Source organism: Pollachius pollachius, assembly GCF_949987615.1.
Source record: "Pollachius pollachius genome assembly, chromosome: 12".
Classification (NCBI taxonomy): Eukaryota; Metazoa; Chordata; class Actinopteri; order Gadiformes; family Gadidae; genus Pollachius; species Pollachius pollachius.
In genome coordinates this window covers 10,721,980-10,747,267 of record NC_136945.1, presented here as the reverse complement: position 1 = coordinate 10,747,267, position 25,288 = coordinate 10,721,980, and the positions used below count along the sequence as shown (strand labels likewise).

The window sequence follows — 25,288 nt, the reverse complement described above, 5'->3', positions numbered from 1 at the left end:
AAACTGATCTCATTAGAAGGCATTGCTGCTATCTTCCAAGGAAACGTTCATCTTCGGACCACTCCGACATAGGCTAGGAAAGCCATGAACTTTGTAATGTCACTTAGCTGTTTGAAAGGTTTGAGAATGTATGAGCTTGTATGTGTATGTTTTATAGTTTTAATATATATTGAAATGCAATAAACTTAAAAAATTCATACAAATATGTTGGAAAAATATTTTATAAGGGACATTTGTTGGACATTTCCCACAAATTACATTTAATTAAATACACAACTAAATAGATATTACAATGTCAAACAGCATGTCATTGTTCATGTTCTTAGTTTCTGTATTTGTTAAAGCAACCTAAGAGTGATAAAATTATATTGATGAGCTGTCCTTCTTGTCTTATGGGGATGCCTCCGCACAGTGGCAACATCCTGAAATGACACCATAGGAAAGGAGGTAGGAAATAAAAGACACATGCAGCCACCAGGGGGCGATACAGAAATAATTTAACCTATTTCCGAGCTGTACGCATTTCTTGTTTGTTTACTAACTCTGGACTTCCTGCTTGAACTTCCTCCGGAGTTCTTCTCTTTATCAACAAACTAACCCTAACCGGTCAACAATAACCTTTTCAAAATGGGATGTGATGGTGGCACTATCCCTAAAAGACACGAATTGGTGAAAGGCCCGAAGAAAGTGGAAAAGGTGCTCGTTATTGTTGTTATTGTTATGAGGTTACGTAGATTGTGGAGTGATGCTAGCTAATGCTAAGCTAGGTCATGACAAACTAACGTTACTTTAACTAAGTTAATTTGGGTTCTGTATATTCATTTTGCTAACATTTTTGCATATTAAGGTTTGCATGCGATGTTACCAATCATGGCATTACCACTTAGGCTATAACATTACCACTAAGGCTAGCATTGCTATAAAATATAATAACAATACAACTAACGTTATGCTAGTTGTATTTTTTTTTGCCAAACTGTTAACCCTTACATTTAGCTTCCTGGTAACATACGCTGAAAGTTAATACTCCACTGTACCTTGCCTGGCCAGGTGGACAAGAATGCAGAACTATTTGCCAAATGGAAATATTGCGCCCTGACCCAGGAGAAACTCAAACGGCCCATCATCACGTGTGAACTGGGAAGGTAACACCACTCTAGGTTTTTCCTTTCCTGATAAGAATGAATCAACATCATAACAAAATGAATCAATAATGAATCAAAATGAATCTTATTGGGCATGCCCAATAAGTAACATATCATTTTTAAACATAATAATTGACTTTCCTGTAGACTCTACAACAAAGATGCTGTCATTGAGTATCTTCTTGATAAAACCGCTGAGAGACCACACGCAGATGTTGTTTCTCACATCCGCGGGTTGAAGGTAATGTTTAAAGCATAGCTTGTTAAAAAATATATACCATTTACCAAATCCTAGAGGTTTCCTTATATGTACACTATACCCCTTGTGTTTCTCAGGATATCCAGGAGCTGAATTTCACCGATAACCCGGAATGGGAAGGCGAAGGTAGAATCTCTAAAGGAGACCGTTACGAGGACATGCACTGTGCCATGTTCATTTGTCCCGTGGTGGGCCTGGAGATGAGTGGCAAACACAGGTCAGTGAAGATTGAGGAAAAAATACATACATTTGAATGCTTGTGGAATATATTCTCAATTATATATGTTCCATCTAGTAGAGCTGGCCCAAATACATCATTTCAAGCTTTGAATATATCTGTTACGTCTCCAAACGAATATCCTTATATTAGGTCAAGAAAAACATAAAGAAACAATGTACATTCACAGAAAGCAGGCGGAGACGACTTCTGCTCAATCAAGTTTTAAAGGTCCGCTGGCATGAAAATCATTTTATGAGGTTTTCTAACATTAGTGTATCCGCTAGCCTGCCTATGGTCCCCCAGTACCTAGAAATGGCGTTGGGTGTAAAACGAGCACTAGGTGTCCTGCTCCGCCTTTGAAAAATGAACGCTTCGATTTCGAATTTGGCCCCATATGTCGTCATAAGGGGCAAAGGCACCTCCCCTTTCTCTGCCTAGCCCGCCCAGAGAATTTGGCCCGCCAATGAGACAATGAGCTACAACCGTGTGAGTATATGTGTGTGTGTGTGTGTGAATACACACAATGTAAGGCAAGGGTTGTACACTTCTTTGTTAGTTAGATAACCATTCTGCTGTTGTTAGGGCGTGTAACACGTCGCGATTGTCTCCCGCCAGAGCCCCACCGCCGCGAGGCACCACCGCCGCGAGGCACCACCGCCGCAAGGCACCACCGCCGCGAGGCACCACCGCCGTGGGTGGGTGGTGCCTCGGGCTGCGATGGGAGACAATCGCGGTCAACAATCGTGGGCAACAATCCCTTTCTCCTCCATGTCGCGGTTCAGTCTACTTCAGATTAATGTGGAAGTGGAGGGTTATCTCAGCCATGGTTGAGAAGGAATTTGGCCAAAGGAACTTTGGCTTTGACTCCCTGAAGTACATGAACCACAACATGGAGGAGAAAGGGATTGTTGCCCGCGATTGTCTCCCACCGGAGCCCCACTGCCCGCTGCCGAGGCACCACTGCCGCGAGGCACCACTGTTGGAGCCCCGCTGCTGAGGCACCACCGCCGCTAGGCACCACCGCCGCTAGGCCCCACCGCCGCGGGGCGTTGGTGCCTCGGCAGCGGGTAGCAGGGCTCCGCCGGGAGACAATCGCGGGCAACAATCCCTTTCTCCTCCATGTCATGGTTCAGTCTATTCAGCTCGATTGATGTGGAAGTCGAGGGTTTTCGCAGCCATGGTTGAGAAGGAATTGGGGGGGAAAGGAACTTTGGCTTTGGCTGTGATAATATATATTATATGATATAGATATCTATGTGTAATATGATATTATTTCGATATAGAGCTCCAGGACTCCCACCGGAGCACCCGGAGTGTTCTAGATATTTACAGAACACGGCCAAAAGCTGTGTGCGCCTCGCCATTGCGATGCATCCACTGTAAACACGAGCGCATGATACCGTGGCCCCAAGCTGCTCAGGGTCACACCCCCACCCTCCACCTTGACCCGCCTCTAAAAAACGGCACGTTTGTGGAAAGCTCATAGGGGGACTGGCTCGTAGTGGCTGTAATTCTGCACCAAGGCCAACACCTTCAAGTAGTGTATTAGGGGCCCACTAGCACCTATATAAAATCATCCATAAAGTAGCATGCCATGGGACCATTAATCAGCTGATAGTTTTTTCCCATTTTTATTTCTAAAGTGGTTCAATTGGATTCAAAAAGCAAATGTGTTATTTTAATAATGCAGAATAGCAAAACAACAATATCACGTCAGTGGCTTTCGGATCCACTCATCAGGTCACGCCCAACATCGTGCCTCAATGCAGCCGAAACGTTCCTAACCACACATTTCCATATTTTGAGAGTAGGCCTACTTTCAATAATCACAAAGCAGAAGCTGGTTTGAGCATTGTGTAAGGTTTTGAATAAATATGACAGATGAAAAAAGGTGCAATTGACCCGGTGATATAATCACACAGGTGCTACACTGCTATCTGGGGGATGGATAGCTAAAAAAGGAAAAACATGGCTATCCGTTCTATTCATATTTACTGAATAACCAACACGTCATTATCAGTAGGTAGATCTTTTTGATGTGCTTTGGACTCATTTGAACAAAGAACTGCTTAATTAATATAGTATTAAAACCATTAACTGGCTGGGGGCTTCGTGGATTACATATCCTTACACTGGATTTTAGTCAAAGTGCTACCGGAATATTTGAATAATATTTGAATGGCCAACTACAAAACTAATGCTGTGTCTGAAATCGCGCACTTACATAAGTGCACTTACATTGAGTGCACTTCACTCTCCCTACAGTACACTTACTTATAGGCGCAGTGCTCTCATTTCTACAGTACACTGTCAAAACAGCCTTTGCGCACCTACCGGAAATGAGTTTGCAGTTTGATGGTTCTTCTTCTGTGGTATTTTTTTTTTCTGCTTGATCATTTCCGTTAGTCGCCTGTATTAGTGAACTAGCTTATTCATACTTTGCACGTGACGCCACGACGACTGGCTGACGGGCAAGAACAACGTTCTCTAGCAACTTAGTAACCTAATCAAGGATCTGCCAGGATGTCGCCAGTTTTACCATACGAAACGAAAGTTGGTATTTTGAGGTGAAAACGATATGCCAGATAGTTGCTGTGCGATTGGACGTACTAACCGCCGAGGAGTGAAGCCGGGGTTATGTTTTTACCCCATCCGAAAAGGAGAAAAACTGTATTATTGTCTATAAGATTAGAATTTGCCATAAGTAATATATATTGTTTAATTACACATTATAATTACGATTATTTCAAAATGAAAATAACCCTCCCTCTGCCGTCATGGGGATTGCCAGTGTTGCCAGAACGGGCAGGAAATCTGGCCCAATCTGGCAACACTGGCGGAGACGTCACTAAACGATCCTAAGCAGTTTTACTTCAGAGTGCAGCAAAAAGATCGCTGCGCTGGAACTTCAGAAATGCTTGAGAAAATGTAACTTGTGTGGACGCTACCGCATTACTTGGTCAATAAAAGAGCTACTTAAAAGTTATTTGATTCATTAAAAACCTTATTTGTTGATCGTTTTGCGGATAGCTAGATAGTCACTCACCTTTGCTTTGATTATGAAGATATTCCTGTTTTTCACCTCCCATACGACAACGTTGTTAACCCATCCATCCACTCTTGAAAAAAAGTTTGCTATCCATACTTTTGTAGGCTTTCATTTTTTGTGCGGTATAAGGTAATTCTCTATAAGATAAATTTAAATATCTCCAAACTCCAAACTGGTCGAGATGTTGGCAACTTCAAAGCAATGAACACATCAGCGGGTGCTGTGTATGGATCATAAGTTCCGAGTATGTTTATCTTTTCTTGATATCTAATTTGAACATTTATGGTCTAAATAGTTGATTGGTTGTAGTAGGCTTATTGGAAATCTGCAAGGCTGCAATTGCAAGTTTGTTGCCCTCCAGGTAGTCATGGTAGTCACGTGACTGCAAAGTATGAATAGTCATCCCTGACTATTTTAATGTATGACACAGTGCTGTTAATATTTCATATCAAAATGGTCAAATAAAATCAATCAATCAATCAGGACAACCCCTTTCATCTGTATTTATTACTGTGATATTCTGACAAAATTTAACATAGACATGCTCCTTCAGTTCCCAAATAAGTATTGACATTAAACATTAATGCTTATCAATTTATAACAAAGACAAAGCCGCTCATACCTTGTAATTTCTCACCTGGCTCTTCTACCAACATGGCTCCCTCATCATCCCCCAGTCCCTAATTGGATAGTTTCATCATTCCGCCCCTCTCCAGTGTGACTGCCAGTGTGCAGTGAGCATTCTGCCGCATACTGGCATCTCTGCATCAACCAAGTGGGTGCTACACACTGGCATTGGATGAGGTGTACCTCATACCCCCTCCCCCCCACAGACACAAAGACTCACTCACTCACTCACTTAATGTAAAGCGCTTTGGAAACCTAGAAAAGCCCTGTTTCAATGGTATCCATTATTATTATTAGGTGAGTGCTGCATGCAGCGCTTAACTATTGTTCTTCATAAGTTTTCTTCTTTCTTTCTTTCCTCTTTATTATTCTCTACAAACTTTGGGACCTATCTCCTTCCTAAATTTTTCACCTAGAGACACCATTCACCATTTATACTTGTTTAGATATTCTACTCTTAAAATACTATCTTTTTTTTAACATGGGAGTCAATGGTACTTCAACTGTTTAAGACGTAGCTAATTAATTTTCAACCGTTTATCTTCGTTCAAACCATTTAACAAATCTACACACTTGTATCTTCAATAATATCTAAACGGAATTTCAATATCATTTAAACTTTCTTCAGAATCACAGTTTTAGTTTCATACCGGCTTCGTTTTCAGTTGGACTCATTGATTTACGTTGACACTGGAGCGTGAGGATGTTCAGCAGTGTTGCCAGATTGGGCAGTTTTTCCCACCAAATTGGGCAACTTTTGGAGGACGTTCAGGCAGTGTTGCCAGATTGGGCTGTTTTTCCCGCTCTATTGGGCTACTTTTAATCATGCACCGGCTTGCTATTCTCTTAAAGACACACACACACACACACACACACACACACACACACACACACACACACACACACACACACACACACACACACACACACACACCAGCAGTGCAATACATTTGACCTTTTCAGATTCTTCAGTTCAATTCTTTTTACATTTCTGCATTTTTAGCAATGCTTTGTGCTTTTCATTCAGCTGTCACTTTATTTGTTTTCAACCATTTACATTTTCTTAAATGGTGTGCATGTTTACATTGTTTACCTCATTTAGACTTTTAAACTTTTGTTAAAAAATTTTTTGGGCCTAATTCAGCACTCATCGCATTTGCTGCAGGAAATGCATTTTCTAATTATTATTATTAATCAAGTTATAACTTTTACCTCTAGGTTCTGCTACCTCCAGAAATGTGGCTGTGTGTTTTCAGACCGGGCCCTGAGGGAGGTAAAGTCAGAGATCTGCCACAAGGTAAGAAAAAGCTTTCTATAACCAATAATTATGTTTTTTGTCATCAATTGCAAAGCAATAAAAGACCTATTGTATTTCTTTTTCTTTTCAACATGCTTTACATGTATGGGCAGACATGTAGTCACTTTGGATTAAAGCGTCTTCTGAAGGCCTTAACTATAAAGGTGCTGTAGGTACTATTTGAAGGTCGTAAAGAGGGGGAGCAGAAATGTGGACAAAGACTTGGAAAATTAACAATCCAAATAAATGTCTCCTCCCTCTCTGCTTCCTCCTGCCAAATGTGCTCCCTCATTACCTATGTTTCTACCTCATTAAGAAATGTTGCGTTCACATGATTGACGGGCAGGGTTGTGAACTGAACACTTCAATTATTGCTCTTGACTCTTACCTACAGCACCTTTTTAACCATTGTTATAAACTTTTGCAAAACATTTTTTCACTGTATTATTTCATCTCTCCCTGGTGGAAAATATACAGACATGTCGCTATTGTACAGGGACTGTCAGGTGCCATCTGCGGTAACCCCTTCATGCTGATGATGATTACGAGCCTTTATTAAGTTATAATTCAGTAATATTTCCATTTCCTCATTTAGTTCTTATAATTCTATTTATCCGTCATAAAGAAACGGAATGGTCACCCTGTGGATAGGACACAGTGTACAATGGAGGTCCAGCCTTTATCATGTTTGTGCATCGCAGACAAATAACATCCTAGCTTGTACAGGTCTTGGGTTCTCTAAGTAATTGATGGTCTTTGTCTACTGATGAGATGTGATTGTCCTTGCATGGTCAGTTTGTGGCTAAAATGTGGAGTCTGGCCAAATGTATAAGCCCAATATTTACCCTGCCTACCCACTTGTATCACACCGTAAAATCTATCGACCTACACATGTGCATTTATAATGCAATGCTGAGTAATTATAACTGATGAATCAATGGGCCCCTAATTGATAATAGATTGACGTCCAATGCCAATACAGTTTGCTTTTACTACTCCTTTAATACCCATCTACAGCATACAACAGTTTAAACACAGTATGAACCCACTCATTTTAGGTTTTCATACAACTTTAATGACATTCTTTAATTAAATTAAACAAAGATCTTGAGCCAGTAATGAATAACTTTTGTACCGGCATGATCAGATAATGGTTTAGTGCAGTGCATGACATGTCCAAAAATAGCTATAGAACCTTGTTCCCTGAGCTTTTTAGGGGACAGAATGTCTGGTCGCGTTTATTTTACTGTGGGAAAATTGAAGAGTAGTAGACCGCTAAATCCCTCATGAATTGTTGGGTAAAACAAAAACACAACCAAACAAAACAGAACATCGGCACCATGGGAACCAGATAGCTTGCTCTACATTTGGTCTGAAGATACTATGGGTTTCATTTAAGAGCTGACAGGAAGACGACTATCTCCTAAATTAGAGTACAGGGATTACAATCCAATGGATCCTATACATTGACATTAAATTAACATAATATGACTCATTCCCATTAACTAAGCAACCTCTTGGTACACAGGCAAATATCATTGTGCCGAAAAACCAAACATACATACATGGAAGTGGTGGCATATTACGTTGCACTGTGGATATCCCAAGCCAACATAAACCACTCTGTGCATGGACATTTCAGGCTATCACCCAAGTGCCGATACCATGCTCTCTTATTCTTTCACACAGAGACTATTTTTACCAGTTCATGCAGCTGATGAGAAACAGCTGTGTGTGTGTGTGTGTGTGTGTGTGTGTGTGTTCCTTGCACGCTCCCTGCAGGCATTGACTACAGGTTAAGTGTTTCTCTTTGCCAGGGATTTTCCGGTAAGTGTGGCACTGCCAGTAAATGCTCTGACTCTCGGATAAGAAAATATCTGAGGTGTGACTTGCCCTTCACACATTTCATCCAGGACCCCAAAAGCCTGGATCTTAAGGGCTCTTTATAGTTCAGAGTTCAAGCAACGCAAGGGGGTTACGGACCCCTTACGTCCTTGCGGTCCCTCCTTGCGTACACCGCAAGGGTCGGACGTGCGCCTCCCAAAAATCATAACCTTCCGTTGAGGCGACGCAGCAGCAAGGGCTGTGATTAGTCCGCTAACTAAAACACGACGCAGAACCATATACGTTCACGACTGCGTTGAAGTGTCTGCATGGTCATTGCGTTGCGGGAACGTGGGACCATGAAATGGCCTTTACTTCTCTCCTGAAATTTGCATAATCCAAGGTTAACACAGGCAAACCAGTTAAACCTGCACTCTGCAGTGTATTTACATCTGTGGGTGCAAGTGATGTATGCATCTGCATTTTACAGTATTATTGTTGGTGCACGGCAGAACAATATTCGTTTCCTTTTGTTAAGGTGAAAACATGCAGATGTTTTTCTTCTTGCTGATGTGGAAACGGCAAATCTTGGTAAATCTTAATATCTGGTATTAAAAATAGTTCACATTTCATGTTATTTTTCCCCCTGTTGGGTATAGTTCAACCATAATGATAGTGATAATAATGTGTTAAGTTGGAATGGTTGTGAAATCTTCCATTGTATTCAAATATTTTTTAACAAAATTTTAACAAAGAACATTTTACATTTTTAAAGGGTAATTTTAGTGGCCACAAAGTGTGTGTGTGTGTGTGTTCCTTGCAGCCATTGACTACAGATTAAGGGCCCTATTTTAACGGTCTAAAACGCAAGTGAGATGCGCCAAGCACAAGTAGCTTTGTGGGCGGTTTTATGGCGATGTCGCTATTTTACCGTTGCATAAATGACTCTTGCGCCCGGCGCAAATCTAAAAAGGGTTGGTCTGAAGTAGCCTAATTACCCATAGGTGTGGTTTGGGCGTAACGTGCAATAAACCAATGAGAGTGCCAGCTCCCATCCCCTTTAAGAGCCATGAGCGCATTTGAATCTGACGAGTTAATTATTTTGACAGCGCGTTTGTAGTCTCCGATGAGACAGATGCATGACCACATGAACTTCAAACTTCAAATTAGAGATAGACCGATATGTTTTTTTCAGGGCCGATACGATACCGATTATTAGTAGTCAAGGGGGCCGATAACCGATATTTGGAGGCGATATTACATTTTGAATAATACAAACTCCAACACTTAACTTCATTTAAATGCCTTTAAGCATATGTTTAATAAACACAACAGCTTATCAGATTTGCAACATAACACAATTGAAAAAAATAAATGGCTCCCTAAAATTGTCCTGAACTGAACTGAAATATTAATCTTTTACTTATCTTTCTTTTAAGTTCAAACAAAAAGTGCACCTTATGCATGGCATCAATTCTAGAACTCCGTCGAGGGGATTCAGAGGAAAAACAGACATTGGTGACGTCAAATTAGCTTACTCAGCTAGAATCAACGACCCATCTTCCGCCCCAGGTATCCCAGAATTGCTCAGAGCCAGGGCTACACCTTACTCTCCTGAACAGCTTCTACCTGCTCAGGAATTGCAAGCAAACCCTGAGCCACCAAACCATCCATCACACTCAGATCACTCCTAAGTTAAGATTTAGAAATGTTGTAATGGGCTGCGATTAGATACAAATCCAGCCATCCAACAATTCTAAAGTTGGACTCGCAAAAAAAAACAAATTAAATGGTGCAATCCAAGGCATACACTACCCCTTTAGCATTGGGACTTAACTAAGACGAAACTCATAGTCAAATTATTCCTGGACAAGCCCCAAATATGTTACGGCCCTAAATGGATATCAGACATGGTAGGAAGGTAACAAAGCAGAAATGGATTGAAATGACACTTTTCAACCAGGCACCGTTTGCTTCAAAAAGCAAAGGGTTTATTATACATTGACTGTATAGAATACAGGAACAAATACATTAATTCAGGAATAGCTTCGGGGTAACCAAGGCCAAAATAATAACCAATAAGATCCCCTGACTTTTTAAACAAAACCCTCAGCCTAGGCTTGAACCAACATACACTTCTAAATTATCTCTAGACAAACACAGAAGAAAAAACATGAGCAGAACAAAACAAACGTGACCTTACATACCTTATCTAGGCTCTCTTCAAAAAGGTCTACAAACTGAGCTCTCCAAAAACAGAACAGCCTGTTACTAGAAAGAGAGGTTTTTGGATTTGTCAACAGCCTACTAAGGTTGGATTGTAATTCATATCTTTATCATGGCGCAATTTTATTTATTGAAATCTGTATACAATTAATATGATTGATGAACAAGGAAGATGTATTGTAATCAAAGCCATGATTGCTATTTATAAAAATTAATATCAAAAGGAAATACAGTATTTGGTATGAATATACAAAATAAAATGTTTGGTTGATGCTGGCATTGATGGCGTATAGTAAATCTTTATTTGAAACTGTAATAAATATCTGAATTCCCATGCATTAGGGACAATGACAACACAATTGACTGGACGTTGACGGTTGAGGATGTTTGAAAACGTTCAAGTTAAAACAACACCTAAAAATATTTAATTAAAATATTGTCTTTAATAAAAAATTATACAAATGAATACACAAAACAATTTGACATTTAATTTGATCGACAGTATCTACATGGCAGTGTTTGGGCTTGATTTGGCAAAACAAATCCTCTATGGAATGTAAGAATAGCTTTGACTCGCCATTGTCAGGGCCCACTTCTTAGTAGTCAAATCTCTTCTAATATGTTTTCAGTTGCCAAAAGGACACATTCCGGATATGCCTGTACAAGACATTTACAAATCCTATGAGTTTTTGCATCACAAGTGGGAGTGTCTACCCAGCTTCACCAACCTGGTGGACTTTACCTACTGGTAGGTTTTAGTTGATTGAGCCATCATACATTTTGGAGGACACTCTTACTTCTGAAGTTACAAGGGGACAGATTTCTTAATAAATAATTGTCCTCAAACCTTTTGAAATGGTAAAAGATAAACAGAAATACAAGTTTATTTACTAAGCATTTTCAACACAATTTCTATCTCTTTTCTATCCCATTTTCTTTCAAGATAGGGCTTAGGTTGACCCTGCAAATATTTGTTTTTATTCATGGTTGCTGGCAACTCATGCAAAGTTCCTGCACCTCCGAAAAGCCCAAAGCACGCTCTACTTGGTTAGTAGAAAATGTGGTGCTTAGGTGGTTGAGCGTTTTTTGCTAAAACAACTCAGTTAAATGAAACCACCCTTTCAGAGTGCCATTATGAACCATCTTCATTTGTGAAATGTGTACAATAATATTTCCGTTGTTAAACTATTAATCCACGTACATCTTCAGGTTCGCTGAAACTTCGATTCAATCTATTTCATTGTCCACCACTGCCGTTGGTCTTTAAAGTGGGTATTGGATACGGTACGGCCAATAGCCAATCCGGATCTATGGGTACTATTGCCTGCCTCAGCACCTTTCTTCTGTGCCACTGCTCCAGACAGTCCAGGGACTCGGGAAATGTACTGGTCTCAAACTTGTTGGCAAACATGCTGTTCCTTTTGATGATCCATGGAAGATCTTCTATTCCATAAATGCAGATGTTTCTAACATAACGTCCTGTGAGATGATAGAAGCATATGTAAAACTTTCAACCATAATGTTAAGAATAACAAAACAAAAAACACATTGGTACTCTTTATTTATTTGATACTTTGTGGCTTGGGTCTTAGATACAAAGGGGTTTCCGCTTATTTTGGGTGACTACCTTTAATAACTTATTCTTAATCCCCTGTTGAGTAAATATCATATGGAAGGTCAGGTCTCATACATAACACATAACACAGCCAAGAGAATAGGGAACATAATATGTTCTGTCACCTAGATGATGAAATCAAACGGTCACCAGGGGATTAGTTGTCTCTGGCGTAACACATATCTTGGTACTACTGGATGCATTGTAGTTGAACCAATAGCACTATGCTCAAATCCATTGTACCTTTGCAGCCACTATGTACTGTTCCCTCTTGGTCTTGCCACTTGATTGCTCGTATATCGCCTTCCCATCCTCCATCGATGTGGTTGCCAGGAGCTTCTAAACACAACAGCACACCTGAATTAATACTTTTACAATACATTCCTCCAGTTATAAAAAAGGAAATGCCACATGTTCCCACGCTTTGTAAAATGTAAATGACTATTGGAATGTGTACTATCTTCGATGTACAATATGACACATACCTTTTAGATGGTTCAATGTTACCCAGTAATGCTCATCTGGACTGTAGGTGTCTTTGGACCATTCCAACAGGTCTTGGGCCACTCTGCTTTTCAAGACAAAGTTCACAAACCCTCTAGTGAGAGCATAGTAGGCTGTTCCAAAGTATAGTTGCATATTTTGGGGGGGATGACCCTTCTTCTTGCCCCACCCTTTGAGGCCCACATGGGACCCCGTGATTTCCTTGTGCTGGAGATGTGTCCGGTGCCTCATGCTCGCAGGCTGCTTGATCCCAGGGGTCATATTCCGGTCCTTCCACATTTTGCTCTGCATGTAGCGCACCAGCTCCAGGTTGCTCTGCACCGGGAAGTCCTGTCCGCACAGGTTGATGAGCTTCTTCCAACCCACCTTGGAATGCTCTAGGTCCCTCATGCAGTGTATGTCCGCTTGTAACCGGGAGATCCCTGCGTAAGTCACCGTCTCACTTTGGCTGGAGAGGAAGACGTTTGGGAGGCAGGCAACCAGCCTTCGAACCACCTGTTGATAGTCTTGTGGGGCCTTAGCATCGATGTGAATGCAATAGACATTTTGTGGGGCGTAGATGGCTCGCAACAAACGGAGAAGCAACTGTAGTTCCTTGTGGACAGTCAGAATGAAGGCTAATGGGTAGTCTAGCTCTTCCTGGCTCAACGGTTTTGTGATGAAGTGTAGATCCGCAATCAATTGCGAACAAGTAAGATGGTTCTTATGAATGTAACTGTCCACCTAAAGATAAAATAAAAGAATTGTTACTACTTTTTTTTTTTTTTCAAAGGGACAATATTTCAGCAATAATGATCGATCGGCTTATTGTGCTTCCAGACTAGGCTTTTATTTGATAAGTAGTTAAACGTATAGTATGTAAACAGTATGCTAATCTATACAGGGTGTGGGGTTCAGTATTTTTCATTTAATCAATGCAAAATGCCAAAATAACATGCTCAACACAATGATTACCCGAGTAAATCAATTACCTAAATGATTACCTAAAATCAACACTAATGTAAAGCTTACCATTAGTGCTGTATTGTACACCGTTCATTCAAATGATTTATTCCTTATATCCTTATCAAATATAGATTGATTGATTGAAAACTTTTTTGAATTAACAGTTGTGTTCAAAAGGATTAGAAAACACAATAAAGCCCAAACGCTTGTTTCCATTGTGGTCAATTGTTTCCATTGTGGTCCTTTTGGTCCTTTGGCTTGGCGCAATCTGGAAACGTCATCATAATAGAATCAGCAGAATATACCTTTTACTAGAAGCACCTACCGCATCATAATGCATGAAATAACATTTGTAATAATGAAATTCAATGGTTCGGATTTGGAAGGGCACGCTTATATATGGATTTGACTTTGAGTTCAGCTGCTTGTCAATGTGAAATCTTAAAGGAGACATATTGTGGTGTTTCCCAACAAGTAAACATAGTATTTGAATTCCAAAAAACATGTTTTTGAGGCTGTTTGCTGGAAATGGCTTTTAGGAAAAAAAAAATCTTGCCTACCGCTATTCCCCTCTGTTTCAGTCCCTTCAGAATGCACTGTTTCTGGTGTCTGTAGCTTTAATGCAAATGAGCTGCTGCCCATTGACCATTGAGCTGACTGAACCACAGCAAAGGCGGCAGTCCGGCAGCTCCGGCGGTGTACTCCGGGAGCTGAAAAGTCCGGCAGCTCAGCTCCGGGAGTACATACCTTTCTCCTCCATGTCACCTCCTCCGGCGGGGGGAGCTCGGTGCCGCCGGCAGAGGAAGGGATTGTACTCCCGGAGCTGAGCTGCCGCCGAGTTCCCCTCGCCGGAGCTGCTCGTCCACTGGTCCACAAAATTGTAGCTATGCTCTGATTGGAGGGGAGTAGGGAAGTGGGAGGTAATATTAAACTGTGACCCCTTCCTACGTAGGAGGGGGCGCCGAAACTGACTCGCTTGTTTGGTAACTCTAGGTGGGGTACTTTCAGAAATGCATATCTCACTCAAAAAAATCATGTACAGACTTTTTTCAAAGTTTGTATGCATGTGGGAGCACCAGAGACCCAAAGCAACACCCCAAATTCCATGAAAAGTGTTGTTTTTATAATATGTCCCCTTTAAGTATTTTAATTTTACAGAGACCTGGCAGCTTGTGTTTTGGTGGTGGTAAAGGGGGCTGCTAAGCTTAAGGGAGGCAGGGGAACTAAAACTTTTTTTTTTTGTGTACGATCTCGGGGCATAGGGTTACGGGTTTTTTTTCACGGACTGTTTATGAGGCGGGCAGTTAGCGGATCGTAAGGAAAGATCAGATGAATGTGATCATTTATGTTTCGGCCTTGAATCGCTAATACAACCTTTTAAGAGTGAGATGAAGAGAGGTTGTGTTGTACTTAGTCACTATGTTTCATGGATTTATTGTAATACTTATTTGGACAATAGTAAAAGTATATTGCCGAGAAGTGTTTGCAAGATGGACAATACATTGATCGACCATAGAAAAATCGACCAGTGCTTTTTTGGGAGATGCTGACGATGCATTGCTGAACATTACTTTATTTGGAGCTCCACAAAAACCATTAAGACTAAAAAAAGATCATACCCGGCAGTCACGGTTCCGCCATATGAGTCCTTCCTCAACTCTGGGCAGGAAGGCTTCACATCTATCAGAGAAGGATCTGCAACCGTTAGCCCCGACCTGGGGCTGCAGCTCTGTCTGTGTCCAGGCCCTCAAGTAGATCAGGGAGCAGATCAAAGTGCTGATCCCCAGGCAAACTAGGAAGCTGCCCTTGGCCCCTCCAAGAGGGATCATAATAGTCCAACACCCTGCAATACAAACATCTTTGTTAATGTACGGAAATCTCTGTGACTCCCAAACGAATGTTAAGTGAAGTCAGATTAAGGCTATTAACGCTAATGGTGGAAAGCAGCTTTCAGAATCATTTCTGTAATGGCTTGTAACTCTCTAATTCTAATTCTCTAAAACAAAAATGGACTAAATTTTGATGGTATAAAGTGTGTTTGCTTAATCTGTTGGTCAAAAACTCAAAGTCCAGTTTCTGTTAACTGATTGAGCACAATCTTTATTCGCACATTTGATACATTGATTAAAATCTCTGCCCGTTAAAAAGCACATTCCTGTAACTGAAACTGTAAAAATAGGCGTACTGTGATCTCCAGTCTTTCTGAAGCGTTTCAATTCTTCAAATCACATGTATTATCAAAAAAAAAGAAGCAAAACTACAACATCACGTACGATTGCTGTATGGACTACAGTGGCTTTCAGATCCATTCATTGGTCCTAGTCAGATTCTGTTAAGAGCTTCAGTGTAGCCTAACATTTTCCGTAGACACACACACTTCCATAGTAAGTCCGAAAAAATTATGTGCTTTCATCATTATTAAATTGCAAGGCTTGAATTTTGGTACCTTTTGCCTTAGTTTAAACATAGAAATAGTGCCTATATACTTTCATTATTATTATTTATTGAAACAGTTAATAACAATTGCTTGACGCAACCTTATTTCTGTTGCCAAAACTAAATAGTGGGAGCGCAAGCATGGAGAACCTGTGAGAACCCTAGACTGTTGAATACATATTATTATGATCAGAACCAGTTGGTCTTAAGTCTGTTGGTCTTGCCAATCCACAAACTGGATGGCAGTTGTCAGAGGACCGGGTTAAATGTCGTCTTGACTTCAGCAACAACTTATGCTACGTCTTTGTTACACACACACACACACACACACACACACACACACACACACACACACACACACACACACACACACACACACACACACACACACACACACACACACACACACACACACACACACACACACACACACGCGCGCACGCAGGCTCTAGGTGGTTGGCAGGTAACACTATGTAGGGCGATAACGGGGTGCTAAGGCCAATATGCTCGCTGTGTCAGTTCTGCAAATCAGCAAATAAGGTCTGTGATTCATACCACAAGCAGCGAACAAATCCTGTTTCATTGCTACGCCTGGGATACCGAGAAAACACCTTTGCGCTATCACATGGCTGAAATATTTTTTGTCACACACACAGAAACAAACTAACTTTGTACACATGTTAATGGAGGGGTCCTCTATGTTCCTGACTTGCGATGGAGAAGGAGCATTAGCGCTTACCTGAACATTTTTTGTTTTTTCAAATTGGTAAGTGACCGACATTATGGGTCCCTATGGCTAAAATGTTCAGCATGCAAAATGAGTCATGCACTCAAGTTTCTGAAATGTCCATCCATCGGGGAGGACATGCCGAGCATTTAAATGCAACTGGAAGTTATGAAAGCGTTTGACATCTCAGAGGTTGAGATATGGGCCGTTTCAATAAATTATATGGAATATGAATGCCAATCTCTAGAATAACAAAAGGTATCCACAGTAAACAGTGAATACCTAAATAAGGATAATTGCAAAATGATAGCTCGGGGGGAGGTGAAAACACTTGTTACAGCGGTTACCATGACACCACTACTCTGAGCCAGCCTCTCTACTCAGGGGTCGCCCTGTTGTCAGGCCCAAGATTCATACTAGGTTGGGATGCCCTCCTTGTGGTTGGGGGAGCATTTGTCACGAGATCGTGAGCGCCAGACAATCCTTTGTTGACTTTTTTATCCAGACATCCACTTGCGTAGACAAGCAGAGTAAAACATAGTGTACCCCCACTCCACCAAGAGGACCAAATGAAGGGATGGTTTATGTAGATTCAGAATATATTTTCAAGATTAAATATGCTTCCAAGCTGCATTTTGTTTTTGTTCGTAAAAAAAAAAAATGTTGCAACACACAGAAGTCACCAAACCATATATTGACTTTCACTGGTCAATGATACATTTTTACTAGTAAGTGAGTAACGTTTTCTGAATCATAGATCTATAGGCCAGTTACCTTGCCGTGCAGCGGAGCTTCTGGTCCTCAAACTGGACATGGAGGTTAAACATTAGCCTCTCTCGTGCCCTTGTGGATACGGTGTCCGTTTCTAGAAAGGGTCCTTCCAGAAAGCCGGCGATGAATTAGCGTCGGATGGGTGGCATCCTTCACTAAGTGCAGAGATGGGGAGCAAAAGCTACCCTCCGGTCAAACGTGACGGTACCAAGTCACAAGCCAGGTTTGTTTGGTTTTGGCAGAGTGTAGAGCTTTGCTTACCGTCTGCGTCAGAGGTGGAGAGACGGACGGAGAGAGAGAGAACAAATGTTTGTTGATGTGTTTTGTTCCTTTTGTTGCTTCGTTGATCGAGCCGTTCTGCCGGCATCCTCTTGAGACATAGACTCTCCCAGCATGGTTACCAGCACTCGTATACAGATGCACTCTTTCTCTCGCTCTCTCTCTTTCCCTCTCACTATATCAATCAGTCTCTCCCCCCCCCCCTTGCTCGCTCTCTTTCTCGCTCACTGTGCCAGTTATTTCTGTACAATTTCCATGTTCACTCTTCTTTCTTTTAATCCGTCATCTTTATCTTCCTTACCTCTTGTCTTTTCTTCCCAATTTGTTTTACCCCGCTCAGCCCATGACCCTCTCCCTTATTCCCCGCCCTACGTCACTGTCCTCTTCTCTCCTGAGGGTTGGCAGAGAGTTAGAGGTGCTAAGAATAGTGTCAACGCTTTGTGTGTCCTTATCTCTCTCTCTCTCCCACTGGTAGGTCTCAAGGGACCTCGTTTCAGTGCTAAACTCGGGCTCTCTGGCTTGCCGGGAGCCCGGCCTGTGCTGTCGTCAGAACAGGGCACAGAGAGCAGCTTTGAGAGCAGGGTGTGCTGGGTTTGTCTGCTGCCTGCCTGGTCAGCTACTGAGATTAGCCCTCTTGTGTTAACAGAGCACATGGCCACGGTTCACACCCACTAGGCACGCACAATAGATCCCCTGCTGGTCACCCGGGACTTTTGACGTGTGTGTGTGTGTGTGTGTGTGTGTGTGTGTGTGTGTGCGTGTGCGTGTGCGAGTGTGGTCTTTGGTTCCCCTTTAGGAATGATTAGCAATATAATAAAACAATGACCGATTGGACAGAATGGTTGAAGAGGCAAATTTGCACACATTTTGTGGCATTGAAACACATTTTTTGGACTAGGAAAATAATGTTAACTTGTTATGAAAATGGGGAAGTCCTTGTCTTCCCACACCAACAAGCGGTTTAAAAAGTGTGCAATTTAGATATGGCTGTTGAAATGTGGTTCTCAGCCAGTGGTATTTCAAATCCGGTCTTGTTTTACATAGGAACAGGAGTTTCTGTGTTTTCATCTCCGCATTTCACTTACCCCGACATAGAAATTTGAAATGGAATACGTATCCAAAACAAATGCTGTTTAACAATGACACTATGTTTTTGAATTCAAAGAGGATGCATGGCTATATTTTGGGAATTAGCTGGATGAGATATGCGCAGAGTGATGTAAAACGCTTGCATAACCATTTTTGTTAATGGTCTTATGACTTTGATATTGTTGACACATTTTACACTGAAAAGTATGATGATTTTAAGCAACCTGTTTAATGATTATACTTCCTCACTTTTCCCCTTCTTAAATGTTCTCTGAAAATGTAGCCCAGGAAGTCATTAAGCTTTATGGGATTGGATCGACGGGAACTGTGCATATCCTTTGGCTCACTATGTGACTTTCTCCCCATTCCAGTGTGGAGAGCAATTCAAAGCTGAAGATATAGTGGTGCTCAACGGCACTAAGGAGGATGTAGAGAAGCTCAAGCAGAGGATGGAGGCGAAGAGGGCTCAAGCAAAAAAAACTAAGGTGAGGAGGTTTCAGGCTTGGTATTTTACTACTTATTTTACTACTTTAAACTGTAGCATTTGCTACAGCAAACACACCAAAAAGTATTATATTTGTGTCCAGCAGACACCTATGCTCATCTTTGCCCGATATAATGTGTTTGTCCTTTTAGTTCTTCAGCGATTTGCATTTGCTTTCATATGTTTGAATGTTATTCAAATCTTAACTACAAGTTATGGGTCACCATTGGCTTATCAGTGACCTGTCAAGTTCGTTTGTCCTGTTTGCATAGGTTTTTGTCCTGTTTGTGTAATTTGTTTGTTTAGATTGTGTTTGTGTTACCCCCCCTATAGAAATCCAAGAAGAGCAAAGTTGCTGAGACTGTTGTCAGAGTATCTGAGTTAAAAGGTAAGCAATTGTCAAATGCCACTTAAACACGCACATCTTTCGAAAAATCAACGGGGTGAGTAAGTGTTACCTTCAATAGCACCTGTAGTATAACGCAACGGTGTACGTGGATGTTGAAACTCTTTAATTTACACCAGTGCTCATTAGAACACTCCTACACAACGACGGAACTAAATACAGTGATCCCACGCGACCACGCAACCAGGGGCTACAAAGTGAAAAACAAATAACTCTTGACTGCGGCATTCGAGAAAGGCAATCCATATGACAGGACAGGTGAACTGATGCAGGGAAGTTTACCTGGCCAGTGACGAGTCCAAAACTTTGGACAAATTTGCATTTCCTAATATTTCTGTTGATCCGTGTTAGAAGATACCCGGCTTCAAATATTTCTAATAACACATTAATTAAGACATTTAGAGAAAACAGGATTAAAATCCTGTGTTTTCACAAGTTTTTACCAATCAGTTTATGTGTTTGTGTTTATTTTTTGTATATAATATGTGTAGATAAATGTGTGTGTATATTATACAAGGAATTCCATGTATCTTGGTTATTGGGGATATCCAAATATAAAGTATATTCTGCCAAGGAAAAGTCATTTTTTATTTGATTGACATGCTTACCTGAGAAAGAATACAAAGACTTGATTAGTCAAATTGAATCACTAAAAACGCTTTATGAGCAAACAAAAAGAGAGCCTAATGTTAGGAAAAATCTTACTGATGGCCTCATGTAATCATTACTAATTGGTGTACATGGATTGCAAAGGACAGCGTTGATTGTCATATTGTCTTTGTTTGGCATCTTGAAGTTGAATCCCATGAGGAGATCTCCAAGGTCCATTCATCAGTATCTGACTCGTCTTTCTTGTTCCAGAGAAAACAACTTCCGAACCGGACTCTCAGGGAACTTGCTCAACACAAGAGGGCAGTGAAAGCACAGGTATGATTATAACACAATGAATACAGAGCTTGAGAAACACTAGATGCTTTCCAATAGCCTCTTTAGCTGTTTACAGGAACTAAAAACATAATAGTATCCGTAGTTAACCCCAGATATGCCACGACATGAACTGGTTTTGATTTTCAAGTTTGAAGTATTCAGTTGTTTGCTATATGTACGTATATACCCCCTGTTACAGGGATCGGTTTGCCAATACCATCGATCGACATGTTTCTGTGGCCTGTTAAGTGAACACTTAAGTGAACAGTAGTCACGTTTCCATCTAAAGGTGAAGCGAATCTTTAGAAAGTTCACAAAAAAGAAATTTAAATTAGGTGCGTTTCCATCAAGTGGTTGGAGCGGAAAACCACACACATTCCAGGGCTTGTCGTATCCTTTTGATACCATGCTCTCTCTCAGGTCCTGATATATAGTGGAATTGCATTGTTTTCAATCTAAAGTAGCTATAATGTTTTTTTCTTCGATAAAGGTTTTACCTCTTCATCGGTCCACGCATATCTATTGTTCGAAATTCGTCCCAGCCTTTATACCACAGATACTCTAGGTTCTATAGCATTTAAACACATTGTCTGATTACAGTTTAATTCATTTTACACAATTTACCAGCTCTCGTTTTGAAGGCTGAACAGACAAGTTGACTGGAACTACTTAGTGTCCATATATCTGGGATTAATTGACACCCTGCAGCCAATCAGAATCGAATATTTCCCCAGACCATGCAGTGTTTCCCATACATAGACCAATGTGTGGCGCAGCGCCACAGAATCAACACCGAGCGCCACAAATCGATTCTGCATTTCTTTTTTTTTAAGCGATTTTTAAATATAAATATCGTTCCGTTCATTCATCTCCGCATAGCACTCTTTCTCCCTGTCATTCTCATTCACAAACGCACACAGAGACAAGCGCGCATACATGCCAATGGTGCGCGGGTACACTACCACTTATTGGATCAACCCGCGTATCATACATGCACACACACTGACAGCGGATTCGCCCGCTCCTCCTCTTAACGTGCCTACAAAGGCAAACCCGAAGCAGCGGGATATGTAAGGGATAATGTATAGAACGCCGGTCATTATCGGGTAAATAAGCTTATTTTCGATAATGACCGGCGATGTTCTATACATTATCCCGCTTATTACACGGCTACTTGCCAAAAACGAAAAAATAACTTCACATGGTGTGTCTTTTTTTTACAATTTATTTGTTACCAGCATTCGTAGTGTGGATCAGCAGAGAAATATTCCACCAAAGACGTTGACGTCGCTTAGCAACCGAAGACGCTGGGGTTGACAAGTTACCGGTTCTTGCGGAGTGATACCAAAGGCGTCATTAGAGGCAAAAAATCCTTGTTTTCCTTGACAGTGGTCAATTATACTCATGATTATATTTAGCAACGGTGAATTTTCAAATATAACTCACTGCCGGAAGTTATGAAGGGCACATGCAAGTGAACGGAACGTTCCATGGCATTGGAAGACCCGTGTAATAATTGCGATTAATGTGAAATGTGGTTATAGTTTATATATATTAAGGTGTTCGACCCCCAGGCCAATCTGCCGGCGATTTTAATTCGCTCTGCCCCCCTCCTGTCAGGACTCCGCGTCTAATCTGCCCCCCCCCCCTTCAGCAGTCCACGTCCTAACCCCCCCTCCCCCCGCCCCAAAAAACTTTTTTGCGAATTCTGATGCAAATGTTGGTGTTTCCATCACCGTTTGCTGATTCTATACCTCAAAAATCGCATAAAAGCAGGGGGATGGAAACGCAGCTAGTGTAGTTCAAGTCAACACTCAAAGGAGCAAAATCTGTATATTGAAAAAACCTTGACCTGGCTGTTTATATGACGACTATTTCTGTTTCCTTAAGATGAACGCTTTGGGGTTATTTGAGTCCACAAAGGGGCTCACTGTTTCTTGACCTCAGTTATTTAGGTTCTGTTATTTCTATGCTCAATAATTAGGCTGACTGGGGCCCAGGGTGATTTAAAAAAGACACTTGTTGATTTGAGCTAAAAAAAAAAACATGGTTAAACCAAACCGTATGCACTCTGTCCAGTCATGGGGTTGATAGAAATACTAACCATCTGATTAAATACCATGATAATAGGTTGTTTAGCTAGATACTGTTGATTACTAATACCAAACACCAAAACGTTCCCAGATGTGTTTCATTGAGCCATGTGCATTTTATAGCATTCAGTTTCACACACACAAACAACGGATCAAAATACACAAAACTGCTTTGTTCCACTCGTTAGTCGAACCTTGAAGGCAAGGTAGAAGGAGACCTAACCAATGGCCTTATTCACAGCCCCTGTTCCGGCCCCTGTTCCGGCCCCAGAGGTGGCGGGGCCCTCTGCATCCAGCGGCTCCTCCATCGCCAAGGGGGCCAAAGCCGCCGCGGCCTCCATCTCCAAGAGGTCCTTCCAGGAGATGGGCGAGAAGTCTGAGGTCTTTAAGTCTCTCTTCACCACTCACACCTCCGCCAAGCGAACCAAGGACCAGACCTCCAACTGGGTCACCCACACGCCCTATCACTTCTAGGGGTCTCCACACCTGGAGGGAAGAGGAACAAAAACAGCGCAAAACAAATAGAGAGGGTTTCTCTTGGCTTTTTGTGGGATTGTTTTGTTTTTATTCCCAACACACACACACACACTCTCTCTCTTACAGAGGTGTCTTCTTACCCTTGAGGCCATGTAGGGACATGATCCAAGTATTCCTTGTAGACGCGTTGCTCTTTGTTTACAATGTATGCCCACTTTGTTAATCAGTCCCTCAGCGGTCTTATTACCGTCCATGGTTGAATCCCTGGGATATTTCATGTTGTAAAGGCAAAGGCCCATGGAGAGTTGAGGCTTGAGAGTGATGTGGATGTTGGTGTTCATGTATATATTTAAATACACAAGCGATTACATACACACAGTACTCTGCTGTGACCTGGTCCATTACTGACTCCTATTGGAGGAGGGTCGTCGGCTCCCCCTAAAGTCTCCTTTTCATCTTTATTTTTTATTTTTTAATTGGTTTGACTGCTTTCAAATTATTCCATTAATACAAAAACAAATAAGACTGGTCACTTACCATGGCACGTCAATTTTTTTTTATTTCATATCCAAATGTCATATTTTATTGAGGAATTGCAGAGTTTGATTTGAGGTTTACTTTGAATCTTTAAAATTGTCATAACATCTTTTGTGATGCCATGTTGGTTCTATGTATGCGTATACGTGTGGGATTTCTCTTTTTTTTAATCTCTATATTTCAGATGTACCAAGTCACAAAATAAATAGGAAAATATTATTGGAGTTTCTTTATCCTTAATTCATGACTGTTTCATTCATCTGCTCTGTCACAGGGAAAATACGCAATCCATAGCGGTAACAATTGCTGTTGTAGGAACCATTGTAAACCATTAGTTACTTAGAAAGATGTACCCAAGTTTAAAAAATAGCCTGCCTTGGGAGAATTGTGCCAACAAATAAGAAAACCAAGCTTGCAAGCCTATATGCCAAGCCCCCCCTGGCGCTGGTGTTCCGGGTTTTGATTAAGAGTATTTATTTGGCAGTCTCTAGGTTTAGATGTGTAACAGGACATGATCCACCCACTCTCCACATCTGGCTCCAAGGGAAAGAAACGGGCACTTCTGGCTGAAAGCCACAGAACTATTAATGAAGTCCTCCCACCGCTCTAACAATGACTGTGGGCGCCCTTTGTTTAGGAGGGGATGGCAGCTAAGTGTGAATAAGTGAATTACCTAGATATTCTTATCAAATGTGGATATACACAAACATGACTGGATAGATGTGTGAGACTATGTTTTTTGTTTATGTCGTAAGGTCATATAGTTTACTTTCGTTTTTTTGTTGACATATTTAGGCTATATAAATACACCAATAGCGTGGATATGCCGATATAATAAAGGTTATCATTTATTTATTCAGCCAGAAGGTGGCAGCAGAGAGGATCTCGCTGCAGAGCACAGCTGTCTGTTACACATTAAATGAAAGTTACACCATAAATAATCCAATCAACATGGCTTAAGATAAATTATCATCTGTTTTTTTCCATCCAGTTAATTTTTACCTTTTATCATTCTGTGTGTTGATATGCTACATTTGTGCAAGATATGTATTATTCTATATATTCCAAAAAAACGTGCATGGCTTTCTCAAACGTAATGCAAGAAGCAGTAGAACTAGGCCACTAGACACAACGTGCATTTTCAAGACGTATAGGCTTTCAGCGAAAAAGTAAGTTATATGAGTGAGTCTCCTTATTGGCCGAGCGAGGTCCTTTAAGGATTCATCAACGCTCTGGCGCAGCTATGCTCATTAGCATAGAGCACGTGAGGGGGGGGGGGCATGTCGTTATAGGCCCATGTCGCCAGTATAGGCCCATAACGTTATAGGCATATTCCATTTGCGGGAAAACC

At 41.2% G+C, this 25,288-nt stretch overlaps 2 protein-coding genes across 5 annotated transcripts; one reads left to right on the top strand and one right to left on the bottom strand.

Annotated features, from left to right (window-relative positions):
• Positions 1-549: 549 nt before the first annotated feature.
• rtf2 (replication termination factor 2) lies at positions 550-24,156 on the top strand. Its single transcript, XM_079747271.1, has 9 exons — positions 550-696; positions 1,051-1,145; positions 1,293-1,386; positions 1,482-1,621; positions 6,519-6,597; positions 19,385-19,498; positions 19,831-19,885; positions 20,765-20,830; positions 23,165-24,156. Exons 1-9 carry the CDS (start codon positions 628-630, stop codon positions 23,395-23,397), a joined length of 945 nt encoding a protein of 314 aa, XP_079603397.1. The 5' UTR covers positions 550-627; the 3' UTR covers positions 23,398-24,156.
• On the bottom strand, positions 9,810-18,142 carry gcnt7 (glucosaminyl (N-acetyl) transferase family member 7). 4 transcript variants are annotated; one of them, XM_079747254.1, is made up of 6 exons: positions 17,907-18,142; positions 17,649-17,800; positions 15,331-15,554; positions 12,748-13,489; positions 12,506-12,601; positions 9,810-12,126 (listed from the first exon to the last, which is right to left on the bottom strand). In XM_079747254.1, the coding sequence occupies exons 2-6, from the start codon at positions 17,686-17,688 to the stop codon at positions 11,885-11,887; spliced, it is 1,344 nt and encodes a 447-aa protein (XP_079603380.1). In that variant the 5' UTR covers positions 17,689-17,800; positions 17,907-18,142; the 3' UTR covers positions 9,810-11,884. The 4 variants fall into 4 exon arrangements, with proteins under 4 accessions (XP_079603380.1, XP_079603381.1, XP_079603379.1 ...); XM_079747255.1 differs by having other exon boundaries at positions 17,649-17,795; XM_079747253.1 differs by having other exon boundaries at positions 17,649-18,142.
• Positions 24,157-25,288: the final 1,132 nt, after the last annotated feature.

Excerpts from the sequence above, each read along its gene's own strand:
- rtf2 (XM_079747271.1), top strand. The coding sequence starts at position 628 with ATGGGATGTGATGGTGGCACTATCCCTAAAAGACACGAATTGGTGAAA. Across the intron at positions 1,622-6,518 it reads GAGATGAGTGGCAAACACAG|GTTCTGCTACCTCCAGAAAT; the intron begins GTCAGTGAAGAT and ends TTTTACCTCTAG. Across the intron at positions 19,499-19,830 it reads CTCAAGCAAAAAAAACTAAG|AAATCCAAGAAGAGCAAAGT; the intron begins GTGAGGAGGTTT and ends CCCCCCCTATAG.
- gcnt7 (XM_079747253.1), bottom strand. The coding sequence starts at position 17,688 with ATGTCCAGTTTGAGGACCAGAAGCTCCGCTGCACGGCAAG. Across the intron at positions 13,490-15,330 it reads GGCGGAACCGTGACTGCCGG|GTGGACAGTTACATTCATAA; the intron begins GTATGATCTTTT and ends TTTTATCTTTAG. Across the intron at positions 12,127-12,505 it reads AGTACATAGTGGCTGCAAAG|GACGTTATGTTAGAAACATC; the intron begins GTACAATGGATT and ends ATCATCTCACAG.